This window comes from Mus caroli, unplaced genomic scaffold (genome assembly GCF_978045245.1).
Source record: "Mus caroli unplaced genomic scaffold, Mus_caroli_1 scaffold_3, whole genome shotgun sequence".
In the NCBI taxonomy this organism is placed as follows: Eukaryota; Metazoa; Chordata; class Mammalia; order Rodentia; family Muridae; genus Mus; species Mus caroli.
In genome coordinates, this window is record NW_028227258.1 from 32,999,297 (window position 1) to 33,022,500 (window position 23,204).

The 23,204-nt window shown below is 40.3% G+C and overlaps 1 protein-coding gene across 6 annotated transcripts in view; it reads left to right on the plus strand.

The window, feature by feature from the left end:
- Window positions 1–23,204, plus strand: part of Ank2 (ankyrin 2) — a 605,825-nt gene that overhangs the window by 406,859 nt on the left and 175,762 nt on the right. For all 6 annotated transcript variants that reach the window (XM_029474795.2, XM_085835544.1, XM_085835545.1 and 3 more), the window contains one exon: window positions 7,942–8,043. In XM_029474795.2, coding sequence (XP_029330655.1) covers window positions 7,942–8,043 — 102 coding nt within the window. The remainder of the gene's footprint in view (window positions 1–7,941; window positions 8,044–23,204) is intronic.

The following is a 23,204-nucleotide window of genomic DNA, read 5'->3' on the forward strand; positions in this document are numbered from 1 at the left end:
TAACAGGCATGGAGCAATGTGATTATTCTCAGAATCACGTAAGCCAAGTAAAGTGCCCCACGCCTACAATTCAGCCACCCCCCCCCACACCCCGTCATGCAGGCAAAATCGTTTTTGACTACATAGTAAGTTCAAGACCAAGTTGGAATACATAAGATCTTGAAACAAAAGAATAAAAATACCTTTCCTTTTTATCCAAGCAGTATCAGTTGGAGATCTTCAATTGATGCTGAGGAATGTTTCAACAGCAACAGAATGTAGATGCTTTAATGAACTCTCAGTGTAGGAGCAGGAGAGATGGCTTAGAGGTTGAGAGGACCTCCCCTCCTCCTCCAACAGGGTCTCACTATGTAGCAATGGCTGACCTGGAGTTTGCTATGTAAACCAGGCTAATATCAAACTCACAGTGGTGTACCTGCCTCTGCCTCCGGTGTGCTGGGATTAAAGTCGAGGGCCACTACACATGGCTACTTGCTGCTCTTGCATGGAATCTGTGTTCAGTTCCTAGCAGGCATGCAGCAATTCAGAATCGTTGAAACTCACTTCTCAGGGCTCTAATGCCCTTTCTGCCCTTTCTCTGTAGGTACCAGACAGGCATGTGCTACAAATATATATGTAAAGGCAAATACTCATAGACATGAATTAAAAAGAAATCTTATGAAAAACTCTTCCAGTCATACAGTTCAGCATTTGTTGAATATGGGCTTTAACTTACCCTGTTTCTAAGCAGAGATCTGAGAAGCTACAGTAAGAGCCCCAGTCATACAGCTTATTTCTCCAGAGTTCACGTTGGGGTGCACTCGCTCCCTTGTGTATTTCACTAAGTTTTCTTGACTTTGTATTGCCATCCACCCACAGGGTTGGCAGGTAAATGACTGTGCTTCTGCTAAGCAATAATGGCTTCCCAAATCAGTGAGCAAAATTCCACAGGCAACAGGTACCTTCCTTAGTCATCCTCAGGGAAGGGGGTGTGCTTTGTTCTTCAGGTGAGGCTCAGGACTACCAGCTGAGTCACATTTTGATCCCAGTGTCTTACAATCTTAAAGAATGGATTTATTTCTGTTAAAATATAAGGCACCGTTTATGGCCCCTCCACCCCCAGTTTTCTTTCAGCATTAATTAGAATTCTAAAACCACAAAACTCCTCTAAGTCTTATGGTATCTTGAATTTAGGGCAAAAGCCTGGCTTCCTGCCTTCCTACTAGGCTAGACTTTAGCACCTGCCTTTATATGCTCATTAAACAAAAAGAGTGAAAAGCACAGCGATATATTTAATCACTAGTTTGGAAATAAGTAAAAACAAGTGATCTCAAGTTCATCTATCAGATACTAGCACAAGTTTAAATAGGGGTCAGATTTGGGCCAGAGGTTCACACAATTAAGCAGTGTGGGTCAACGCATGGTCTCACTGATCATTTTCTTGGTTGTAGCTCTGTAATATGGCTCAAAACTGCCATTGCTATTGCTCGAAGAGATCCATTTGGTTCCCCCAAGATGACTGATTCAGCTCTGGGTACTCTCTTGTCTTATCAGATAATTGCCCTTTTTGGGAGGTTTGCATCAAGGGAGGCTTGACTGGTCCTGGAACTCAATGTGTCTGCAGGTTTTGGGTACCAGGTTGTAGCTGTATAGCTTTAGGCTAGCTGTGGTGAGACAGGCTGAGCAGAGAATGAGTCTTATACCCAGGCAGAGTCAAGCATCCGTGTCACCCAAAGGTCTCCAGCAAAAGCAGTTTCTATGTGTCTATTGCATTATTCTTTTGTCATAAAGAAAGTCTTACTAGAAATTGAGTGTTTTTAATAACATTCAAATACACAACATTAATTTAATAGAATGAATCAAAATATCTAAAACTAAGCACAAATATTTGTATTAGGAGTTACAAGGTATGACTTCAGAATATAATTTAGCTTTCTATATTTATAAAATCAGAATCAGTCAAAACAGCATACAGACCACCCTCTTAATCATCCTGGGAACAATAGTATTATAAAGTTTATTAGTATTAACAAGTCTCCTACTTCAGAGGAATGAAACATAAAGCAATTAAAGAAAATTTGCTGGCATGCCACTTGACAGTCTCTTTTCAAACTCTCCTTATTGGCCTGAGATGAAACTAGTGATGGAGATGAAAGATCAATGAAAGTAAAGCTAGGGTTGAATTCAAGCAAATGCTAAAACCGAGAACTGTTTCTTGGTGCATTTCTTCTACACTCACTGCTAAGGACAAATGCAAGTTGACCATGCAAAGATGACATTGGCATGTGTGTCTGTGTACACTTATTGTTGTCCTTCAGGCTTTGTGAGTTTGTCAGGTTCATAGCCATCCTGCCATGTCTCATGACCAGACAGTGAGAGCATTCTTTTGTCTTTGTGTTACAGCAAATTTTATCACACAGAATACACACACACACACAGACACATGCATGACACACACACATAGGCATGCATGCACACACACACACTGAGACACATATAGAAGCACACACATACACACAGAGAGAGAGAAACAGATAGTCACACTCATGCACACACACAGACATACACACACACAGAACCATACACATATGCATACATACACATGCATACACAAGTACCCAAGTGTGCACATACACATGTATGCACACACTTCCTCTGGACTTCATTTGTTAGACACTATTTAAAAGCACAGAGGGATACATCAAAATAATCTACTATGCTCTATCATAGGCTAGCTGGGTACATGACCTGGAATATTCCTTATTTTTCTCATTAGATTAGTTTTGAAATAACCTAATAATAAGGGTAACTGTTTTTAAATCTGGTAGAGTCATGGGCTCTGAGCCTTTGGTGAAGCATTCCTTTAGTGTATAATAGGACTTGGAAACACACTTTCCTCTTCATGTTCATGCTGGCTGCAAGGAAAATCCTATTTTGCTGATGTCCAGATACAGAAATGGAACTGTGTCAAGACAAATTGAAGAGGAAGCTTTGTTTTTGGCTGGAGATGGCATATGAAGGTTATGAAGCGGGCACATTTAATGATAACCATATGTCGCATATTAAAATAGGCGGGACTGAACATGTGAATTCCTTCCAGCGCATGAAGCTTTGTAGAGCCAAGTACAGTTGCTTATAGGGTTTGAGGGTTCTAGGGACAGATACAAATTAGCAAAACAGAGAGAGGGGTTAGCCTCTGGTTTGTCTAGACCTTCTCCCGGAGGAACTGCTGTTGCTCCTTTTTACTCTATTGAGTTTTGATGTGAGAACTTTCCTGTCTGAACAAAGAAAACTGCTTTCAAAGTTTGCTTTCCTCCTGCTAATCCTTGGAAAGGAAAGGCAGATTGGCAAAAATGTTTCTCCTCCCCTCTCCTCCTCTCCCTTCTCTTCTCCCTTCCCCTTCTCTCCCCTCCCCTCCCCCTCGGTGTGTTTGTTTGGGTTTGTGTGTGTCTCTGTGTTATGTATGTTTGAATCCTCTTTTATCTCCTTATTGATTAAAAGTAACTAGGCTCCTGTTGTCTAAATCTGTTTTGCCAAGAGCTGTAATCACAGATTGACCCCATTGTAGAACACAGTGTATTTACATGTGCATTTGTCAATGTGTATATACAAGAAGGAAAAGAGTATGCATTTGAACTTCAGTATAGTTCATTTTCTCTATATGCAAATTTTTTTTATGTTTGCTCTAGTGCTTTGCTGTGACAGTGGCTGCTTCTTTTTTTTAAAATATTTTTTATTACGTATTTTCCTCAATTACATTTCCATATATGCAAATTTTGAAGTTCATTTTGATTCTGTCCTTGGAATTCATGCTTTTAACTACACGGTGGTAACAGTTTTATTTACTTCATTTCCTCACTTTGGGAAAACTGGGTCCTTTCACGGGGTTGAAGACAAATTTCACAAGTATTGAACTGCTTAAGAGGTTCCTGGCAGCAGCTGGCAAAATAATGCATTTACTAGAACACTAGGAATTTTATTTGCTTAATTCCAAGTGTTTGCTCTAAGTCTTAAACTTGTATCCATTTTTTAAAACAATTAAGTCAGAAAGGAGACAACCAGTAATGAAAATGTTCTGTAACAACAAAAGCACCTGCCACCTGCCCATTCCTCAGAGACGCTTGGCAGATGTCCTCATGGACTTCCTGGTGCCTCTGTAGATTGTCTCTTAAAAATAAAAGATTAAACTGTATTTATGTATATGTGTGTTTGTGTGAGTACATGATACATGTGTGTGGGTGCATACAAAGGCCAGAATAGATTATGGAGTGCCCTGGTTATACACTAACCCTTGTGGGTGCTGGGAACTAGTCATGGATGTTCTGAAAGAGCAGCAAGTGCCTGTTAACCAGAGAGTCATCTCTCCAGCCTTCTTGAATAGCTTTTTACTGATGTGCATACAGTGCCAATTTTCTCCTCCTTCCCAAATGAACAACCTTCTGGGTTTTTCTCACCCAGATCTTAAGTTTTTGCTAGTTGCAAATAGCAGGAGGTACAAGCAGACATGGCAGGTAAGAATTCCCTGTGTAGTACTGATGTCATAAATGCGATAGCGTACGCAGAACATGTCGATGACGAGTAAGTGTAATCGTGCCAAAGGAAATGAACCCAGTTTATCAGCGAGGACTCTGCAGTGTTTTCTACTTTGATAGTTTGTACAGCTGGGGAGCAGAATAGCAGAGGTTTCTGACTCTGAGTCTGATAAACGTGAAATTAATCTTGAATCTCCCCCATCCCTGAGTAATCATATGACCTAAGAGACTTCTAAGCATCTTTTCTCATAATGACATCTCATTTTTTATAGTTTTACTATGGATATTAATTATCTGATGCATAATGGCTCTTTTAGCTCTCGGTGCACAGTAAAAAAATAAATATTACCTATAATTATTTGCTTCGTGCACCAATTGGAAGTATTTTATTGACTCAGTCTTTAATGAAGTTTATTTTGGAAAAACTGTGTTTACATAATATTTTTATATTTTATATGTGGGACATCCTATTTTATTTTCATTGATTTATAGTAAAAAAATAAGAATTTTTTTAATGAGCTCTTTATAGTGCCTTGTGGAACAATGAGCTATAATTAAGTGATGTAGCAAGGAACCTGGAAGGGAAAAAAATCCCACTGGAGTTTAGCATTAGCTGAAAACAGCAGAATCATTTCATGGAGGAGGCATTTTAAAATGAGTCACAATTCACTCGCTGCATTGCAGATGGACTCGGAGTGTCTGCCAGGGGCACAGCTTTCAGGAAGGAGGTAGCATGATGCATCCTGGGAAGGAGACCGTTTCCACACTTTTCACACATGGAGGCATTTGGGAGGTCTAGATTTCAGCCACGCCTTTCAACTCTTAAGCATCTGTGTGACTTGGAACCTGTAATCCATGTGGTACTCGGACTGATGTGAGATAATTCATTTCTTGGCTTTTCAGGGTTCCTGTGTGCAAATCACTTAACAATGTGCAAGCAATTGTGCGTTTGAAACTCCCTGAGAAAATATTCCCAATTCTATTACCTGCCCATCATCACAACTCTCTTAAAAACAGCTTTAAGGGAGTGTGCCAAGAACCCCTGCCAAGTCTAGTTTTCTTTGAGAAGAGGGCTGTGCAAGCTACTAAGGGGAGTGTTATCCAACCTGAAAGAAAAGAGAAGTCATCAAACTCAGCTCTCACGTCCAAATACGAGAAATACATCCCTCTTCAGACCCCTTTTCTCTTTGGCCAGATATTATACTACAAGAAAATTTACAATAGTTATGTAAGAGCCTTGAACCCTAACAAAAGGTTATTGTCATTATTATGTTAAGGCTTAAAACTCAGAATATTTATCTAAGCCTGGGGTGACGGTGTAACTCTGCCTTTGGAACAGCCTTTTACTTAGTCACTTTACATCCTGCTCACTGCCCACCTCCTGGTCACCCCCTCCTACAATCCTTCTGCCATCCCACCTCCCCTTCTCCTCTGAGCAGGTGGGGGCTCCCCTGGGTATCCCCCCCTATCCTGGCACTTTTCACGAGGCGAATGAGATGACATTCCCAGGCTCTGACTTGTGGAGACTGTGGGAAGATGAAAACCTTCAAACAAAGTCTCCATCCAGAGAGCTATCATCTTCACCAAGATATTTCAGTCTGATATTATGTCAGCTGGTTCACATTTAATAATGTTTTCCCCAAACCGCTAGGAGTACAAAATTTGCATCAGCCCAGTGCACACCTGCCAGCGAAGCTTTCTCCACTCTTCAAAGCATCTTATTCTCTCAACATGGGGCTGGACAACTGTAGTGACCCCCAACTCAGCTTTCTTCCGCTGAGTCATCTGAAAACTAACAGTAAAGGAGGAGAAAGAGGAATCCAAGCAGCTGTAGTTTCTTCTAGTTTTAAAATTCTTCTTCTTCTTCTTCTCCTTCCTTCTCCTTCCTTCTTCTTCTTCTTCTTCTTCTTCTTCTTCTTCTTCTTCTTCTTCTTCTTCTTCTTCTTCTTCTTCTTCTTCTTCTTCTTCTTCTTTCTTCTCCTTCCTTCTTCTTCTTCTTCTTCTTTCTTCTTCTTCTCCTTCCTTCTCCTTCCTTCTTCTTCTCCTTCCTTCTTCTTCTTCTCCTTTCTTCTCCTTCCTTCTCCTTCCTTCTTCTTCTTCTTCTTCTTCTTCTTCTTCTTCTTCTTCTTCTTCTTCTTCTTCTTCTTCTTCTTCTTCTTCTTCTTCTTCTTCTTCCTCCTCCTCCTCCTCCTCCTCCTCCTCCTCCTCCTCCTCCTCCTCCTCCTCCTCCTCCTCCTCCTTCTTCTTCTTCTTCTTCTTCTTCTTCTTCTTCTTCTTCTTCTTCTTCTTCTCTTCTTCTTCTCTTACCATTAGGTTCAGTGTCAGTTCACTAAAAACCCAATGTGAAAGCAAATGGAAATGGGCTGTGGAGATAGTCCAGAACGGGACACACCTGCTGTACAAGTTGAGAACAGAACCAGGATCCTTGGAACCCACTTAAAAATCTTAGAAGGCTTCCCTGTTTGTTGAGGATGCTTTCTTTTTTCCATTGTATGGTTTTGGCTTCTTTATCAAAACTCAAGTGTCCGTAGGTGTGTCGGTTTTATTTCTGGATCTTTAATTTGATTCCACTGATCAACCTGTCTGTCTCGATACTACCACATAGTTTTTATTATGATTGTTACATAGTACAGCTTATGGTCAGGGATGGTGATACCTCTAGAAGTTATTTTCTTCAGTGGGAGAGGAAGAGCCTAGCCTCACAGAGACTTAAAGTGCCAGAGTATTTGTGTATGTGTGTGATACCCAGGGGAGCCCCCAGCCACTCAGAGGAGAAGTGGAGGTGGGAATGGAGAAGGATTGTGGAAGGAGTGACCAGGGGGTGGGCAGTGCATGGAATGTAAAGTGAGTAAGTAAAAGTAAACAAAAAATATTAATAACAAAATCTTTGCAGGCATGATGGCCCCTGTAGCACCAGTTCTGAGGAGGCGGAGACAGAGGAGCCCAAGAGCAGGCAGACTAAGTAGATGAATGCTCTGGAAAGCGTTCAGTTCTTCAAGAGACAGATCCCACAACCATAAATAAAAATAGAAAGTGGCCATGGAGCAAGACACCATACATCAACACCAGGGCTTTGTGGTCATGTGTTCATGCATGCCTCTCACGTGTTCACCCCCACACATGTGAACAACCTTGCACACAACACTCAAGCATGGAAAAAAGTCTAAAACAGATGACAGTTGAATTTTGCCTCGTGTATTCATCATTGAATTGGCCAAAGATTAGGAATAAAACAGTAACTGTCATTTTTACTTTAATAGTTCCTTTGTATTTTTATATGGACAGAGCGTGCTTCTCATCAGTGCCAGCATCCTTAAAGGTTGCTCAGCCAACGCTTGTCCAGTGTGCAGGGTTCGCACTCCTGTCTTCTTGTTTCTGGTGTATTTGATGTTCTGCATGACTCACCGAAGGCCCTCTCTTTCTCTTACAGTCTGACAGCAATGCCAGCTTCCTCCGCGCTGCCAGAGCAGGCAACCTGGACAAAGTGGTGGAATATCTGAAAGGGGGCATTGACATCAATACCTGCAATCAGGTAATTTGAGCCATACATTTGAGAAGCACCCAATATCCATAGTCTCAGATACCAATGCCCTTTTTTTGTTTATATTGATTTACTGACTTATCAGAAATTTGATCTTAAGCAACCTATTTTTTTATTAGATATTTTCTTTATTTACATTTTAAATGTTATTCCCTTCTCCTAGTTTCCCCTCCAAAAATCCCCTATCCCTCTCCTCCCACTGCTCCCCAACCCACCACTCCCATTCTTCGCCCTGTCATTCCCCTGTACTGGGGCATATAATCTTCACAGGACCTAGGGCCTCTCCTCCCATTGATGACTGACTAAGCCATCATCCTCTGCTACATATGCAGCTAGAGCCATGAGTCCCACCATGTGTGCTCTTTGACTGGTGGTTTAGTCCCAAGGAGCTTTGGGGGTAGTGGTGAGTTCATATTGTTGTTCCTCCTATGGGGCTGCAAACCCCTTTAGCTCCTTGGGTACTTTCTCTAGCTTCTTCATTGGGGACCCTGTGCTCCGTCCAATGGATGGCTGTGAGCACCCACTCTGTATTTGCCAGGCACTGGCAGAGCCTTTCAGGAGACAGCTATTAGGCAACGTAATTTTTACCACCTTAACGACTTTTGAAGGGTCAGTGTTTGTTTTTAGAAGTACTTTTTTTTTTAAATATTTTTATTACATATTTTCCTCAATTACGTTTCCAATGCTATCCCAAAAGTCCCCCATAGCGCCCCCCCACTTCCCTATCCACCCATTCCCATTCTTTTGGCCCTGGCATTCCCCTATATTGGGGCATATAAAGTTTGCAAGTCCAATGGGCCTCTCTTTCCATTGATGGCTGACTAGGCCATCTTTTGATACATATGCAGCTAGAGACAAGAGCTCCGGGGTTCTAGTTAGTACATCATGTTGTTCCAACAATAGGGTTGCAGATCCCTTTAGCTCCTTGGGTACTTACTCTAGCTTCTCCATTGGGAGCCCTGTGATACATCCAATAGCTGACTGTGAACATCCACTCCTGTGTTTGCTAGGCCCCAGCATCGTCTCACAAGAGACAGCTATATTTGGGTCCTTTCAGCAAAATCTTGCTAGTGTATGCAATGGTGTCAGCGTTTAGAAGTTGATTATGGGATGGATCCCTGGGTACGGCAGTCTCTAAATGGTCCATCCTTTCATCACCGCTACGAACTTTGTCTCTGTAACTCCTTCCCTGGGTGTTTTGTTCCCAATTCTGAGAAGGTGCACAGTGTCCACACTTTGGTCTTCATTCTTCTTGAGTTTCATGCGTTTAGCAAATTGTATCTTAAATCTTGGGTATCCTAAGTTTTGGGCTAATATCCACTTATCAGTGAATACATATTGTGTGAGTTCTTTTGTGATTGTGTTACTTCACTCAAGATGATGCCCTCCAGGTCCATCCATTTGGCTAGGAATTTCATAAATTCATTCTTTTTAATAGCTGAGTAGTACTCCATTGTGTAAATGTACCATAATTTCTGTATCCATTCCTCTGTTGAGGGACATCTGGGTTCTTTCCAGCTTCTGGCTATTATAAATAGGGCTGCTATGAACATAGTGGAACATGTGTCCTTTTTACCGGTTGGGACATCTTCTGGATATATGCCCAGGAGAGGTATTGCTGGATCCTCCGGTAGTACTATGTCCAATTTTCTGAGGAACCGCCAGACTGATTTCCAGAGTGGTTGTACAAGCTTGCAATCCCACCAACAATGGAGGAGTGTTCCTCTTTCTCCACATCCTCGCCAGCAACTGCTGTCACCTGAATTTTTGATCTTAGCCATTCTGACTGGTGTGAGGTGGAATCTCAGGGTTGTTTTGATTTGCATTTCCCCGATGATTAAGGATGTTGAACATTTTTTCAGGTGTTTCTCTGCCATTCGGTATTCCTCAGGCGAGAATTCTTTGTTCAGTTCTGAGCCCCATTTTTTAATGGGGTTATTTGACTTTCTGGAGTCCACCTTCTTGAGTTCTTTATATATATTGGATATTAGTCCCTTATCTGATTTAGGATAGGTGAAGATCCTTTCCCAATCTGTTGGTGGTTTTTTTGTCTTATTGATGGTGTCTTTAGCCTTGCAGAAGCTTTGTAGTTTCATGAGGTCCCACTTGTCAATTCTCGATCTTACAGCACAAGCCATTACTGTTCTATTCAGGAATTTTTCCCCTGTGCCCATATCTTCAAGGCTTTTCCCCACTTTCTCCTCTATAAGTTTCAGTGTCTCTGGTTTTATGTGAAGTTCCTTGATCCACTTAGACTTGACCTTAGTACAAGGAGATAGGAATGGATCGATTCGCATTCTTCTACATGTTAACAACCAGTTGTGCCAGCACCATTTGTTGAAAATGCTGTCTTTCTTCCACTGGATGTTTTTAGCTCCCTTGTCGAAGATCAAGTGACCGTAGGTGTGTGGGTTCATTTCTGGGTCTTCAATTCTATTCCATTGGTCTATTTGTCTGTCACTATACCAGTACCATGCAGTTTTTATCACAATTGCTCTGTAGTAGAGCTTTAGGTCCGGCATGGTGATTCCACCAGAGGTTCTTTTATCCTTGAGAAGAGTTTTTGCTATCCTAGGTTTTTTGTTATTCCAGATGAATTTGCAGATTGCACTTTCTAATTCGTTGAAGAATTGAGTTGGAATTTTGATGGGGATTGCATTGAATCTGTAGATTGCTTTTGGCAAGATAGCCATTTTTACAATGTTGATCCTGCCAATCCATGAGCATGGGAGATCTTTCCATCTTCTGAGATCTTCTATAATTTCTTTCTTCAGAGACTTGAAGTTTTTATTATACAGATCTTTCACTTCCTTAGTTAGAGTCACGCCAAGATATTTTATATTATTTGTGACTATTGAGAAGGGTGTTGTTTCCCTAATTTCTTTCTCAGCCTGTTTATTCTTTGTGTAGAGAAAGGCCATTGATTTGTTTGAGTTAATTTTATATCCAGCTACTTCACCGAAGCTGTTTATCAGGCTTAGGAGTTCTCTGGTGGAATTTTTAGGGTCACTTATATATACTATCATATCATCTGCAAAAAGTGATATTTTGACTTCATCTTTTCCAATTTGTATCCCTTTGATCTCCTTTTGTTTTCGAATTGCTCTGGCTAGGACTTCAAGTACAATGTTGAATAGGTATGGAGAAAGTGGACAGCCTTGTCTAGTCCCTGATTTTAGAGGGATTGCTTCAAGCTTCTCACCATTTACTTTGATGTTGGCTACTGGTTTGCTGTAGATTGCTTTTATCATGTTTAGGTATGGGCCTTGAATTCCGGATCTTTCCAAGACTTTTATCATGAATGGGTGTTGGATCTTGTCAAATGCTTTTTCCGCATCTAACGAGATGACCATGTGGTTTTTGTCTTTGAGTTTGTTTATATACTGGATTACGTTGATGGATTTCCGTATATTGAACCATCCCTGCATCCCTGGGATGAAACCTACTTGGTCAGGATGGATGATTGTTTTGATGTGTTCTTGGATTCGGTTAGCAAGAATTTTATTGAGGATTTTTGCATCAATATTCATAAGGGATATTGGTCTGAAGTTTTCTATCTTTGTTGGGTCTTTTTGTGGTTTAGGTATCAGAGTAATTGTGGCTTCATAGAATGAGTTGGGTAGAGTACCTTCTGTTTCTATTTTGTGGAATAGTTTGTGAAGAACTGGGATTAGATCTTCTTTGAAGGTCTGATAGAACTCTGCACTAAACCCATCTGGTCCTGGGCTTTTTTTAGTTGGGAGACTATTAATGACTGCTTCTATTTCTTTGGGGGATATAGGGCTGTTTAGATCATTAACCTGATCTTGATTCAACTTTGGTACCTGGTATCTGTCTAGGAACTTCTCCATTTCATCCAGGTTCTCCAGTTTTGTTGAGTATAGCCTTTGGTAGAAGGATCTGATGGTGTTTTGGATGTCTTCAGGATCTGTTGTTATGTCTCCTTTTTCATTTCTGATTTTGTTAATTAGGATGCTTTCCCTGTGCCCTCTAGTGAGTCTGGCTAAGGGTTTATCTATCTTGTTGATTTTCTCAAAGAACCAGCTCCTTGATTGGTTGATTCTTTGAATAGTTTTTCTTGTTTCCACTTGGTTGATTTCACCCCTGAGTTTGATTATTTCCTGCCGTCTACTCCTCTTGGGTGAATTTGCTTCCTTTTGTTCTAGTGCTTTTAGGTGTCTTGTCAAGCTGCTAATGTGTGCTCTTTCTAGTTTCCTTTTGGAGGCACTCAGAGCTATGAGTTTTCCTCTTAGAAATGCTTTCATTGCGTCCCATAAGTTTGGGTATGTTGTGGCTTCATTTTCATTGAACTCTAAAAAGTCCTTAATTTCTTTCTTTATTCCTTCCTTGACCAAGGTATCATTGAGAAGAGTGTTGTTCAGTTTCCACGTGAAGGTTGGCTTTCTATTATTTATTTTGTTATTGAAGATCAGCCTTAGTCCATGGTGATCTGATAGGATGCATGGGACAATTTCAATGTTTTTGTATCTGTTGAGACCTGTTTTGTGCCCAATTATGTGGTCAATTTTGGAGAAGGTACCATGAGGTGCTGAGAAGAAGGTGTATCCTTTTGTTTTAGGGTAAAATGTTCTGTAGATATCTGCCAGATCCATTTGATCCATAACTTCTGTTAGTTTCACTGTGTCCCTGTTTAGTTTCTGTTTCCATGATCTGTCCATTGGTGAAAGTGGTGTGTTGAAGTCTCCCACTATTATTGTATGAGGTGCAATGTGTGCTTTGAGATTTACTAAAGTTTCTTTAATGAATGAGGCTGCCTTTGTATTTGGAGCATAGATATTCAGGATTGATAGTTCCTCTTGGAGGATTTTACCTTTGATGAGTATGAAGTGCCCCTCCCTGTCTTTTTTGATGACTTTGGGTTGGAAGTCAATCTTATCTGATATTAGAATGGCTACTCCAGCTTGTTTCTTCAGACCATTTGCTTGGAAAATTGTTTTCCAGCCTTTCATTCTGAGGTAGTGTCTATCTTTTTCTCTGAGATGAGTTTCTTGTAAGCAGCAAAATGTTGGGTCTTGTTTGTGTAGCCAGTTTGTTAGTCTATGTCTTTTTATCGGGGAGTTGAGTCCATTGATATTAAGAGATATTAAGGAAAAGTAATTGTTGTTTCCTGTTATTTTTGTTGTTAAAGTTGGCATTCTGTTCTTGTGGCTGTCTTCTTTTAGGTTTGTTGAGGGATTACCTTCTTGTTGTTTCTAGGGCGTGGTTCCTGTCCTTGTATTGGTTTTTTTCTGTTATTATCCTTTGAAGGGCTGGATTCGTGGAGAGATAATGTGTGAATTTGGCTTTGTCGTGGAATACTTTGGTTTCTCCATCTATGTTAATTGAGAGTTTGGCTGGGTATAGTAGCTTGGGCTGGAATTTGTGTTCTTTTAGTGTCTGTATAACATCTGTCCAGGATCTTCTAGCTTTCATAGTCTCTGGTGAAAAATCTGGTGTAATTCTGATAGGCTTGCCTTTATATGTTACTTGGCCTTTTTCTCTTACTGCTTTTAGTATTCTATCTTTATTTAGTGCATTTGTTGTTCTGATTATTATGTGTCGGGAGGTATTTCTTTTCTGGTCCAGCCTATTTGGAGTTCTGTAGGCTTCTTGTATGTTCATGGGCATCTCTTTCTTTAGATTTGGGAAGTTTTCTTCTATAATTTTGTTGAAGATGTTTGCTGGTCCTTTGAGTTGAAAATCTTCATTCTCATCCACTCCTATTATCCGTAGGTTTGGTCTTCTCATTGTGTCCTGTATTTCCTGGATGTTTTGAGTTAGGATCTTTTTGCATTTTCCATTTTCCTTGATTGTTGTGCCCATGTTCTCTATGGAATCTTCTGCACCTGAGATTCTCTCTTCCATCTCTTGTATTCTGTTGCTGATGCTTGCATCTATGGTTCCAGATTTCTTTCCTAGGGTTTCTATCTCCAGTGTTGCCTCATTTTGGGTTTTCTTTATTGTGTCTACTTCCCTTTTTAGGTCTAGTATGGTTTTGTTCATTTCCATCATCTGATTAGATGTGTTTTCCTGTTTCTCTTTAAGGACTTCTACCAGTTTGGTTGTGTTTTCCTGTTTTTCTTTAAGGACTTGTAACTCTTTAGCCATGTTCTCCTGTAGTTCTTTAAAGTCCTTCTTGATGTCCTCTACCATCATCATGAGATATGCTTTTAAATCCAGGTCTAGTTTTTCAGGTGTGTTGGGGTGCCCTGGACTGGGCGAAGTGGGAGTGCTGGGTCCTGATGATGGTGAGTGGTCTTGGTTTCTGTTAGTAAGATTCTTACCTTTACCTCTCGCCATCTGGTAATCTCTGGAGTTGTTATAGTTGTCTCTGTTCAGAGGTTGTTCTTCTGGGGATTCTGAGTATCCTCTGTCAGCAGACCTGTACAGACTAAGTTCGGCGGAGTCCCGGAGCCAAGATGGCGCTCCCTGCAGGGCAGGTCACTGTCCTCCGACTGGGAGGGTGCCGGATGTCTGCGGCCCCTAAAGGGTGCTGCCTCAGCAGCTCTGTGGCTCCCGCCTGTCCCAGAAGCCGTCTGCCACCGTGGTCCCCACTCTGACCTGTAGAGACTAAGCTCGGCGGAGTCCCGGAGCCAAGATGGCGTTCCCTGCAGGGCAGGTCACTGTGTTCCGACTGGGAGGGTGCCGGATGTCTGCGGCCCCAAAAGGGTGCTGCCTCAGTGGCTCTGTGGCTCCCGCCTGTCCCAGAAGCTGTCTGCCTCTGTGGTCCTCACTCTAACCTGTAGACTAAGTTCGGCGGAGTCCCGGAGCCAAGATGGCACTCTCTGCAGGGCAGGTCTCTGTCCTCCGGCTGGGAGGGTGCCGGAAGTCTGCGGCCCCAAAAGGGTGCTGCCTCAGCGGCTCTGTGGCTCCTGCCTGTCCCAGAAGCCGTCTGCCCCCGTGGTCCCCACTCTGACCTGTAGAGACTAAGCTCGGCGGAGTCCCGGAGCCAAGATGGCGCTCCCTGCAGGGCAGGTCACTGTCCTCCGACTGGGAGGGTGCCGGATGTCTGCGGCCCCAAAAGGGTGCTGCCTCAGCGGCTCTGTGGCTCCCGCCTGTCCCAGAAGCTGTCTGCCTCTGTGGTCCTCACTCTAACCTGTAGAGACTAAGCTCGGCGGAGTCCCGGAGCCAAGATGGCGCTCTCTGCAGGGCAGGTCTCTGTCCTCCGGCTGGGAGGGTGCCGGAAGTCTGCGGCCCCAAAAGGGTGCTGCCTCAGCGGCTCTGTGGCTCCTGCCTGTCCCAGAAGCCGTCTGCCCCCGTGGTCCCCACTCTGACCTGTAGAGACTAAGCTCCGCGGAGTCCCGGAGCCAAGATGGCGCTCCCTGCAGGGCAGGTCACTGTCCTCCGACTGGGAGGGTGCCGGATGTCTGCGGCCCCAAAAGGGTGCTGCCTCAGCAGCTCTGTGGCTCCCGCCTGTCCCAGAACTAGAAGTACTTTTGCTGGTGAAGAATAGGAAAAAACGAATGTCAGTATTTTCCTGTAAAATGATGTGAACCACCTGTTCTGGTATATTGATTCATCTGGTATATTGATTGGCTAGGAATAATATGTTGCTTAGTTCAAGGTCATCCTCAGCTACAAAGTGAGGTCAAGGCCAGCCTGGGTTAGAATAAGATAGTGTCTCCAGAAAACAAACAAACTCACTAACAAAGCCCCCACGACTCTTTCTTCTAACTGCTTTAAAGAAATATGGCTAATTCTGAGAATATGTAAAAGTACTATATTATTTTAAATGAATTATTTGGATTGTTCATTAGAGAAAATTATTGATTTTTGATATTATTTGTCCTCAAGAGTATTAATATGCTCTTGCCATTTGGACAAACATTTTTTGTACTGTAAGTTAAAGTGTCTAGAAACCCTAGTAATCACTAAAGCTTGTAAATGGTGTGTGTGTGTGTGTGTGTTGTGTGTGTGTGTGTGTACAACAAATAGTATAATGAAAAGCAAATGATTATGGTGATGTCATGTTCCTCGGAGGTAAATTTCATTATATGATTTCAAATTATCCAGGAGTGCTTGGATGCTCTTCTGCATCCTCCTGTGTATTTAACCCAGTTTTAGTCACTCTCCTGCACTTCTTAATCTGTGGCTTGTGACCCAGAAGCGGTTATAGAATGGAATATGAGTGTCACAAAAATTGATGAAAAAAAAAAAAGCTTTCAGAATGTGGAGTAACCAAAATTAATCTGAAATCAAATCGTAATGAATCCAAGGTGTTTCTCTCAGCACTTGCCCCGTCACATAGTAGGACTTCATTTTAGTCTAGACACACAGTATGAGCTCTTTGGCTTATGGAACTGTCCCAGCATTCAGCATTATTGAACATATAAGGAAATTTTAAAAATTATAAAGAAATATAATTATTTAATTATAAAAAGAAAAACTTTAAAAATAATTCCTGACCATCATCTCTCAACATGCAAGTACTAAATTAGTATGTCTTTGAATTATAATGCATTTGAATTTTTTAAATTCCTGACTTAAGTTTCATTAAAAAAAAGCATTAAATGAATTCTAGTTTGGGGTGTGGAACAGAATTTCCAATGATTTTTAAAAATGATATTAAACATATTTCTGCTATTTTCTGATATTTATCATGTAAAATGGCATTGTTGGGATTGGAGAGTATAAAATCCAAGTACCAGCCAGGTGACAGTGGTGGCGCCTGCCTTTCATCCCAGCTCTCTGAAGGCAGAGGCAGGTGGATATCTTGAGTTTGAGGGCACCCTAGTCTACAAAGTGAAGTCCAGGACACTTAATGTCTAAACAGAGAAACCCTGTCTCAAACAAAACAACCAACCAACAAACAAACAAGTAAAAATACCCATCAGCTCTTCAGATCTCTGTCATCACTGTCATCAAATATTTGGCCAAGATTTAAGTTTCAAGTAAAAATAAACAAACCTACCCATTTCAATAGTACATAAAATTTACTTCCATCTTTAGTAAATATAAAATACAAAACTGCCTTAAAATAAATTTCCTTATGTTGTATTATCAGGAAAAAAATATATCTACCTCAAGTATTTCCTGATAACATATGTAATATATATAACATTTTATATATATTATATATGTCTATATATAATCAAGCATTTCCTGATAATACATATCAGGAATATGTATTATATAAATTTATATATATATATTATATGTATTATATAAATATATACATATATATATTTAATAAAAATTACTTGAATGGAAAGGGATAATAGATGAGAAAGTTAAATCTTGCTCTAGGCCCCTGAAGCTGGTTACTCTCAAATACTTTTCAAAAATGCCATCGGGTTGTTTATTACTCCCCAATTATTATCCCCCTAGATTCCTATTTATTCATTTCTTCCAGGTTTTGTTACTAAACATTTGGAGAGTTACCACACGTTACTAGGGAATCCAGGTCTCCTCTGGTGGGTCTTCATCTTGTTAATAAAATAACTTAAGAACAAACTCAAACAAAAGCTCCAGGATAAGTTTATTCCAGTTTAGCAGCAAACCTCAGGGAGGAAGCTGTTCAGGGAAAGAGAAAAGGTCATGCCTTCTGAGTGAAGCTGGCATGGAGGTCAGCCCAAGGCAAGGAGGGGAAATTTGAAGAGAGTGTGAGAGAGAGAGAGAGAGAGAGAGAGAGAGAGAGAGAGAGAGAGAGAGAGAGAGAGAGAGAGAGAGAGAGAGCGCACAAACATCCTTAGGAAAAAGAGAAACAGAGAGCAGAAAAATTACACTTTTTTGAGTAACTCAGAAAAATGGGCAGACTTCCAAGGTTGTATGGGTGGGAATTTTGGGAAGGAATAGCACAGTATTTTGTTAAAAAGATCATTATTCCTCCTGTCTCCTCCTGTCTCTATAGCCTGGCTCAAGGTGGTTCTGCCCTCCTAAGGGTTGGCCCCTTAGCTAAGAGAGTGACCTGCCCTACTTGATTAGTACTTAAGGAACAAGACATCTCCATATCCCTGCACAGAGGTAGAATCCATTCTGAACTATACCCCTGTGCCCACCCCAAGCCAGCTGTTCACATCAGTCAGCACTGGCCAGTATCTCATATACATCTTCATAGTGGACCACTGCAGACCTTCTACATCCGGACTCACATTCACTCCTGTATGTGTATATATATACATGTACATATGTACATATATTCACATACATATTTACTCAATAAAGTGCCTTAGAGTTTAAATTTGAAATGCTTTATATCTTTGACATGCTATTAGTTTCATTAAGTAAATTAAATAAGTCCCCAATTTTAATATAAACTAATTCCATTTCTATGTTGGCAGTATATTAATGAACAGGAAGTGTGATTGTTACTTCATTTACATAAATATCAAATAAACGCTCCATAATTAATGTTAAATATAGTATTAAATAAAATGTAACTAACCTATTTCCAATTGAGTTTAGGTCATCTTAAAGTAATTTGTGACAGTCAAAGGTTATTAATTTCTTTTTTTGGTGCCATTTTAGGAGAGATTTCTCTCTCAATAGTAAATTCTCTGTTCATGAGCGATGGGTACTAAACACACCTTCTTGAGCTGGTTTGAAAAGGTTTTATCTGTCTTGCATTTATCTGTAGCCTTCTATTCCCTGATGTCTCACCTAAACAAAAGGATATTTATTTTGGTAAATATGCCAAAATAAATGGTATAATAAGCCATAGGCTCAAAGCCAAGTTCTATCACTTTTTGGGACATTATTTCAGTTCAGAAAATGGCAGTTCTGTAATCTCTAAACAGGGTTAAAGCATGCTCAATGCTTCTTTCCCAGGATGCAAGGACATTTGAACTATGAAATAAGAAACTTAAAACATGATTTTTCTACAGTTCCCATACTGAATATATTCAATGAAGAATAAAAAAATTGTAATCGACTTCCACAAAACTATGAGATTCATTGTCTCAAATCGCTCAGACTTAACTAGCTGTAAAGCAGGTGTTGTTGCAGTTATTATTGTTATTATTAAAATGTGCATTAATTAGAAATTGCAGAGTTAAAGTGAGTAATATCAATTTAAGAGTTATGTGTAAAGTTTTGTGCTATGACTTTTACACATGATGTCTTATCTTTAGCGGAGACAAAATCCTGTGAGATGTAGGGTAAGCCTCAGTTTATTGATGCAGAAATTGAGTCCACATCTATGTATCATGTCCAAGTTTTATCTGCCACAGGATATCCTGAGTATATATATTTGAGTTGCCTTTAACAATACATACACTACTGCGTCCTTCATCCTGAGGTTTGGACCATATCAATAGCTTACCATTATTAATAAAATGAATATTTATTCATCCTCTGATTAATGTAATAAAGAGATTTCTAAATCAAAGAAAACCATCACCAGAAATTCTACTGTTTTTACCAAGACTTCTACTGAAATTCAAATAAAATATAAAACTGAAAATAATTTCCAGATACATATGGTAATAGAGATAGCATTCATAGAAGCCAAACTTTACCTATTTCTAATTATGTGACATTCAATACTGTGGTGTAGGGACAAAGAGAAGAGAGAATTTCCTCTGCTTTTCTTCTAAGCTGGGATTTCCTGGGAACATTATGACATGCAATATAAGAACTAGGACTCTCTGTACCCTGTTGTATTTCTCAATGAAAGGCAATTTGGGCTGTGCTTTCCAAAAATATCACTTGTTTTGGGTGCTAAAAGAATCCTAAAACTCAAATTAGGATTTTTTTTTTCAAAAAGTAAAATATGTTTTATATGTTATCATATGAACTTGGAAATTTAATAAAAAATATGCCTTAGTTTGTAATAATTTAAAGGAAATATGGGGCTGAGAGGCTGGGCTTTGTGATGGAGAGTGTCCTTAAAAGGAATGGAGGGAATTAGTAAATCTGGCACAAGAAAACACCCTAAAGGAGAATGTCACGTTTTCATTTTTCTTTTCCCAGTGATTGTAATTATGACCACTAGCTTGTTTTCTTTAAAAGATTAGATTAAAATTTATTAGTCTTACTAGCTTTTCTCTGTTAAAAAGACAATTAACCTTAACATTCATTCTATTACTGAAATTCATAGATATGTTTCCTATAAAATATTTATTTAGTAATTATGTCAGAATTTGTAATAGTGTTATAAACAAGGCTGATACCGAGGTAGTAAAAATAAACTCAATAACATTTTCATAAACATTTATAGCCAGTTTAAGTATTAATAAAAGCCTAGGAAGGTTGAGATACTTTTACCATGTATCAAATCTATTTGTTTTTCTGCAGTGACTTCAAAATAAAGGGCTATTGCTTGGCACCTCTTACATATCACACCAAGGATCAACAGTTTTTAAAATGTCCTCATTTGGGGTTTTGAATCACAGCCACCAAATTGTAGCAATAAAGACACAAACTTATCAGTTTAATCCCATGTTTTCTTTTCTTCCAAAGCAGACAATCTTTTTGTTCTTGTTTTGTTTTATTTTTGTTTGTTTGTTTGTTTTCAAGACAGGGCTTCTCTGTGTAACAGAGCCCTGGGTATCCTAGACTCATTTTGTATACTAGGCTGGCCTCAAACTCACAGAGATCCTCCCACCTCTGCATCCAGTGTGCTGGGATCAAAGGGACACATCACCCATCCAGCAGAGAGGCCCATCTTAAGACATAATTTTAAGGCAATAGTAATCTTTTGAGAACAGCAAACCTTCTACTATAACAAGATGATAATTCAATATTCACTTTAGAGGATGTTTCAGTGTGACTCAGACAATTTTTGGAAGCTATGTTAAAAATGTGGGTGCCAGAATCCATTTGTTTCCAGCTAAGGGACACTGGGCACTCTACTTCCTTGTGTCTGAATTTATTCAACCTCAGTGATCATAACAACTTGAAGTTGGAGTTGTAGGTGACTGGAGGGAATGTTTGGGAAATTCATAGTAGAACAAGCACTCCATGAATATTATTGTACATGACAATCCACATGAGAATAATGCAGTCATCTCATATTGACTCAACCTATCTGTTTGCAGAAGCAGTTAGCAGAAGCAGTAGTATTATAGGCAGGACAGAATCTTAAGTGGCATGACTGTAGCCATCAGAGAGGAAAGATTATACTTAATTGTAATTTGGGAATAGTTGCTATTGCCCCACAATCTGGATTGTGTTCAACTAAAATGTTCTTCTGCAACTAAAATCTTTCTCACAAATGTCATTTGGATCCATCTGGTTTGGACCGGCCTTTAAAAATGCCAAGAACAGTAATACTAGTCTGGGACTTAATAAGGGCAATAAAAATGAAATAAAAATAATTGAACTCATGGAATGATTGAACCATGGAATAAACTACAGTTCTATAAGGAGTTAAATGAGACACAAATATATTTGTACAGTAGAGCTAAATTATCAGCATGATTGTCAAAGTTTGCTTTCTATTGCTGACTAAACACCATGACCAAAAGTAACTCTGTGAGGAAAGGGTTAAGGTGGCTTGTATATCTGGATCATAATATATCATGAAGGGAAGTCAGGGCAAGAATAACTTGGAGGTAGGAAGTGAAGCAGATAGCATGAAAGAGGGCTGCTTATTGGCTTGCTCCACAGGACTCACTCAGCTTGCCTTCTCATGTCATCAAAGCCCATCTGCCCAGAGAAGCCACTGCCCACAGTGGGCTGGGCCCTTACTCATCCATCATTCATCCATCAAGGTAATGCCCTATAGATTTGCCAACAAATCAATATAAAGAGGCATTTTCTCAGTTGAAATTTCTTCTTTCTAACCGGCCCTAGCTTGTGTCAAGTTAAACAAAAACTAACCAGGGCCCTGTTTATTGCTGATGCTCCATTTCAGGATGCAGAGGCTTCCTGCCTTATATTAGATAATGTTAATTCAGGTTTGAAACAAGTATGGCCTGCCTAATCTTTTGAATTTCAGCATCGATATTTACTCAGTAGTAAGCAATTCTAGCAGACATTCATTAAGTACTCACCCAAAGTACTAAAAAGTTTCGACTGTGTTTGCATCGACTGGAACTGAGGAAGAGGTTTGAAATGTAATGACTTGTCCGTTTTTGGAAACGAGGGGTGATCTTATTTAAATTATTTCTGTGGCTGTGCTCTTAAGTACTGTCTGCATGGTTTAGATTGGAACAGGACACTTTATATTCTGGGAATTCTCTTGAGTCCTCTCTTCCTGTGACCAAGGGCACAAACTGTATTGCTTGATTTCCCAGCGGCCTCCCGTCTTCCAGTCTTGCTTCAGCTGTTGAAACCACAGCATTCTTCTCTTCCAATCTGATGTCAGGCACAGCACTTGTTCATCTGTTCACTCAAACAAAGTTTTGGTGCTGAGGATGCGGTAGGTCAGAGAGAAGCAAGCCTCCGCTCTAAATGAGAATGACTTCCGTAGAGTCAAATATGTGACTATGTGGTCCCCAGTAGGTAGGACTGTTTGGGAACAATTAGGAGTTTGGCCTTATTGGAGGAAGTGTGCTGTTGGGGGTGGGATAGAGAAAGACTCCCACCATTCCTGGTGTGTGCCCTCTCTCCACTTCCTCTTTATGGGTGTTAAAGTGAGCTCTTAGCTCTTCAGGGCAACATGCCTTCACTTTACCATAGTGACTTTAACCCTCTGGAACCATAAGCCTAATTAAATGCGTTCCTTTTGAAGTTGTCTTGGTCATGGTGCTTTTTCACAGCACTGGAAGAGTAACTGATCCATGTGGACCAAGGAAACGAAGAAAGTCAGCTGGACGTGGTAGTGCATGCCTTTAATCTCAGCATTTGGGAGACAGAGGCAAGTGGATATCTGTGAATACAGAGCCAACTAGAAATCTATAGTAAGACCCATATCAGAAGAAGAAGAAGAAGAAGAAGAAGAAGAAGAAGAAGAAGAAGAAGAAGAAGAAGAAGAAGAAGAAGAAGAAGAAGAAGAAGATAAATAAAAGGGAAATACAAAAGCAGTAAAGGATGTGGAAAAGAAACATACACCAAGAGAGGAGAGGATGGGACCAGAGCAGTGTGTCATGGCTCTCGCGCCGTTCGATGAGTACTCAATAGAACCGAGCATGAAGCTGGGCACTATTCTCAAAGAGTCCATTTTATAAGTCTTCATTCGAGAGCTCCACAGAACACAGTAATGTGTCCAAGGACCACCAGGGAGGTCAGCCTGCCTGAAATAAAATGAGGGAGAAGAAGAATAGGGGAAA